The 5,297-nt window shown below is 33.0% G+C and overlaps 1 protein-coding gene across 1 annotated transcript in view; it reads right to left on the bottom strand.

Annotated features, from left to right (window-relative positions):
* Positions 1 to 5,297, bottom strand: part of LOC108905141 — a 164,828-nt gene that overhangs the window by 55,147 nt on the left and 104,384 nt on the right. The window contains exon 4 of the mRNA XM_018707921.1: positions 763 to 899. Coding sequence (XP_018563437.1) covers positions 763 to 899 — 137 coding nt within the window. The remainder of the gene's footprint in view (positions 1 to 762; positions 900 to 5,297) is intronic.

The following is a 5,297-nucleotide window of genomic DNA, read 5'->3' on the forward strand; positions in this document are numbered from 1 at the left end:
GGTTATTTGAATTTTTCACATAAATTTTGAGGTTATGTGAAAAAAGTGTAAATACAAAAGTTGTAGATCTTTTTATTACCTACAACTTTGTCATTTAACTTTTTTCCATAAGACTTGTAGTTTTTCTGGAAATCAAGGGAAACCGTTTTTTACCCTTAAAAACTCACCCCCTACCCCTTCCCGACCTCAGATCGCCCGTAAATTATTTTTCCTTTCATTTCTGTTATATTCTCTTTCTTTTCCAATGGGTTTCATTATACTATAATTTTTTTTGGTTTCAAAAATTATCGACCCTGGTCTAAATAGGGGGTTGCTATTTAAAAATGCCGATGACGTCATTACTCGAAAACAAATGACGGTTGAAAATCGCCTTTTATGCCAAAATATGTATTTTTTAAATTAAAAATCGACCTGTTCGAGGATTTTTCCCAAAAAAAATTTGTTTCGGTTTTACTGAATTTATTCCATTCTTTAGGCGCGTACGGTATAAACTGTTACTGTTGCAAATGCACATAAACAAATGTGTTTTAATTTTAATATTAATATGCCTTCAACAGTCACCAGCAAACTAAAATGGACAAAATTCAATTTTTTTATATCTCTTACTGAGATCAACATATTCATACGGTTCTGTACATGTTTATCTCATTTTTAAAAATAAAAAAACACCTCTAATCTCAAATTGGACATTGCGCGAGGACGACACAACCCCTCCCGCCCGTCCCAGAGCGGGAGGGCGGAACCCCACCTGGCGGTAATTACCTGCACTATATCTCCGTGGCTCTGGCCGTTGGCGGTGAACGTGAGGTGGCACAGGAAGGGCAGCCGGGTCTCGACGGACTTAACGACCCGCAGGTCGTACGTCTTGCCCACGTCGCCGTAGTACGTCCGGTTGCACACTGCAAAAAGACACACAGTCAGTCGCTGGCGGTAAACAATGCGTGAATTTTTAAAATGGGGGGGACGTAAATGACGGGAAGTTTTATGGGAGTTCGAGTGGGTCGCGTTGGATTTTATACACGTCGTCCCTTAGTTCATTTTATTGGCGGGGATTATGACTTGGGGCCGCGGTACGTACGGGAATTTATTGCGCAATAAATTGCGCAAGTTTACCTTCAATTTGTTCCTTACTTTTACGGTTTTACACAGTCAAAGAAATTGAGTTTTTAGCTGAATTAATTTTTACACAGAAAATCGAAGAGAATTACTACGCACAAAAATTACCTAATTCAGGGTCAAAAAAAAAAATCACAAAATTATCCTCAATTTTGTGTGTTGCGCATGAAAATAAATTTAAAAATCAAATAAAAAAATTCTTCAAAATCAAGTAAAAAATTCATTAATTTCTTTGATTGAGTAGAACAGCTATTTGTCTACTACCGAAATAAATGAAATATACCCCTGACTTTGGAAACCGATATTAAGAAAACGTAGGGGCAAAAAAATTTGAAATTTGGACCATTTATAGCCTCACTATTACTCTATTGTGTGCTAAAATTTCAGTTGGTTTCGTTGTCCCATTTTTTAGTTATTAATGAAAATGTTGAAAAAATCACGGTTTTCTGCCTACAAAATTGATACCTCTCACTTTAACTCGTCGTAATTTTTTTGTTAATTGATGAAAAGATTCCAAATTTTTACTGACGATAACTCGAACTATTGTTTTTAGTACTATGAAGGTCATTTGTCTCAAAAGCTGTTCTTTTTTTATTTTTAAACAAAACAGAAGGGAATGTCATCTCCGTAAATATTGCATTCTTTAAAAAAAAAGAAAAAAATTGACTCGAGCAGTAAATAATTGTAAACAACAATCTCAAAAAAAAATTTGTTGAAATAATCCAGTTATAAAGGCTATACTGTATACCTTACATCGGACCGTGAACGTAATTGACCTTTCCGATAATGTTCTTAAGAATATCATTTATAACTATACTATTTTAACAAATTTTTTCAGATTGTTGTTTACAATTATTTATTACCTATGTCAGTTTTTTTATTTTTAAAGAACACAATATTTACGGAGATGTTTCTGTTTTGCTAAAAAATAAAAAAAGAAGAGCTTTTGAAACAAATGATCTTCACAGTACTAAATACAATAGTTCGACTTATCGTCAGTAAAAATTTGGATTTTTTTTATCAATTAACAAAAAAATTACGACGAGTTAAAGTGAGAGGTATCAATTTTGTAGGCAGAAAACCGTGATTTTTTCAACATTTTCATTAATAACTAAAAATGGGGTAACAAAACTAACTGAAATTTTAGCAAACAATATAGTAATAGTGAGGCTATATACGGTTCAAATTTCAAAATTTTCTGCCCATAAGTTTTCTTAATATCGGTTTCCAATGTCAGGGGTCTATTTAATTTATTTCGATAGTAGTTTATATCCGACTAAAATAAGTCCGCTAAAGCTTCACTTTCTAGATAAAACTAGTTTAACAAAGTCGCAATGTCATTTCATTCGTATATTTGATTAACCACTATGTGTTGAGTTATTAGATCTCAAAAAAAAAATGTTAACACAATTTTGTGGCATTTTTTGGTATTGGAATTGTAGAATTTGTATCTTTTTGGGAAATTTATATACTAATTTATAATTAATAATACTGTGCAACTACTCTGCGGTCTACAGCCACATCCAGCATTGAATTACTTCTTCAGTATTTAGTAAATAACTAAGACCTTTGTCAGCAGAATCATCACACATAAACCGGATTCTAACTTATTAACTCTCATCAGTACTGCCATATGTGAAAAAAACCGACGAAGATTTACCTATTTAGACGTCTATTTACCGAGATATTATGTGTGGGTGAGATATAACTACAAAGTATATATCTTAATCGTCAATAAAAACATATCGATTCATGGAGATTCAAATAGAGATGAGAACTAATAAGTTACAAACCGGTTTATGTTTGGTGATTCTGCTGACGAATTACCTTAGCTACTTACTAGATATTGGAGGAGTAATTCAATGCTGGGTGGTTCAATAGACCGCAGAGTAGTTGTTTCCCACAACATCATTAGTAATAAAGTTTATATCGCCCAGTGCGATACTGGTTATGCTTCATAGTACCACAGACAATGTATGTAGCTTATCGCTTCAGACCGCGTGTTAAATACTACGATTTTTTAAAAGGGTGGTTTTCCAGAAAGTAGTATTTGGCATTTTTTTTATTAAAAAAATAATATTACCAGGCTATTCAACACCCATTAAAATACCCATCTACCAAATTTAAACGACAAATGTCTATTGATTGTTTTTTTATGTGGTGCTAAACTTCGAAAAATCAGACATCTGAAAATTATAATAAGCAGGTCAAAGATTGCCATGAAAATGAAACAAATACTAATCGGACACAGAAAAAATACATACACTATAAATTTAATACTTTTAATTATATTAATTAATTATTATTAATTAATTATAAGAATAATAACTTACAAAAATGTAATGATTTGTAAATAGGTACTAAGTTGTTAAACAAAAAAATTGCAAAACGTTACTCTAAATTAAGTTTTAGTTTTCTCCATTGAACCTCATTTCAGTCGAACACATTTTTTCAATCATCTTCTTAAATTTAAAAATAATTTACATAGCCGTTGTGGAGTAATCCCTGCACAAGCTTGACTTATGCAATTCATTAAGTCATCCAAATCCTTGGTCTGTTTTTATAAACTTTGTTTTATAAAACCCCAAAAGTAAAAATCCATAGTTTGAGAAAACAAAAATTTAATTTAGATTTTTTGTTTAACAGCTTAATATTTATAATTCATTACCTACATTTTTTGTACGTTAATTATTATTTTTACTATGGCCGCAATTAAAAGTGTTAAATTTATAGTGTCTGTATTTTTTCTTTGTCCAATTGGTACTTGTTTTCACTTTCATGGCAATCTTTGACCTGCTTATTATAATTTTTAGTTGTCTAATTTTTCCAAGTATGGCACCACATAAAAAACACTCCATAGACATTTGTTGTTCAAATTTGGTATATGGGTATTTTGATGGGTGTTGAATAGCCTGATAATATTATCTTTTTGATAAAAAAAATGCCTAATACTACTTTCTGAAAAAAACACCCTATTAAGAAATTGTAGTAGGCCGGGCTTTTGTTGCATCAATAAAATGATTAGTAGAATATAACCTCCCTTCAGGGTACTATCTGTAAAAAAATTGGCTTGCGGAAAAACGGGACACATTGTATGTCGTGCACCCTTGGTCCCGAATTTTTTTCCACATGCGGACTTCGGATTTTTTGCACTGATGTGACGTGTGACTCGATGACGTAGGCTAAAGAGACCACTAGCTCTACCCCACGACTCCCCCCCTCTCTAGGTGTCTTAAAGATTCTGGGGAAGCCCCCCAGGACTTTTGAAGACAGCACAGGGAGAGAGAGAAGCCGAAACGAACCTCCCTTTTATCAATACCTACTTCATACATTTAAGTACCTAAGTAAATGTAGTAATACAAACAACAGGCATTGATAGAAAAAGTTTACAAAGTAAATTCGAGCGTACGCGTCACAGCATTGCCAAACTGTTGTTTATGCGTTGCTAGGATACGCGTAGGAATGCCGGCCGCTGCATTTGATTCTCCCTAAAATTCTGCTGGTGGTGTACTCTATCGGCAATTCGGAAATTTAAAACTGATGTCTATATTGTCTGTAATAGTACTTACAGATTAGTAGGTAGCTCTTTGCCATTGGGAACAAAGCTATGCTTTGCGCTAGTAGGCATTGAACAGCATTTCCAATTAAGGAGGTATATCGGGTATACTAAAATGCACAGATGTACTTGAAATTTATATAGCGTATTACCCAGTGCTCCCTCCGTGCGTCATATTTTTTTGAAATTTTTTTTGAATCTAGATTTTGAGATATTGTTGTTGAAAGTTGTTCATTTTAACATATGGCGAAGATGGACGGTGCGGCTCTTTTTTTGCCCATAACTGAGAAAAAAATTTAGAAATTGTGAAACAAAACTTTTCCATATACAGGGTGTATCTAAATAACACCGAAAAAATTCAAGGGGCGATTCTCCGATGAAAATTAATAGGGGTCTTTGGTTTAAAATTTTTTGAAAGAACCCTTCCCTGAAAAGTTACGCCCCTCCTAAAATTACAAAAAAAAATTGTTTTTCTTTTTTATCTTCCATGTACATCAAGCTAAAGAAACCAAACTTGGTGAACATTATCTGTCAATAAAACTACACTTTTTGAATTTTTTTCAACCCTGAACTATTTTTGTAAGGGGTTGAAATAATCAACCCCTATGACATTTTTTCAACTAAT

Source organism: Anoplophora glabripennis, unplaced genomic scaffold (assembly GCF_000390285.2).
Source record: "Anoplophora glabripennis isolate ALB-LARVAE unplaced genomic scaffold, Agla_2.0 scaffold15, whole genome shotgun sequence".
Taxonomy (NCBI): domain Eukaryota; kingdom Metazoa; phylum Arthropoda; class Insecta; order Coleoptera; family Cerambycidae; genus Anoplophora; species Anoplophora glabripennis.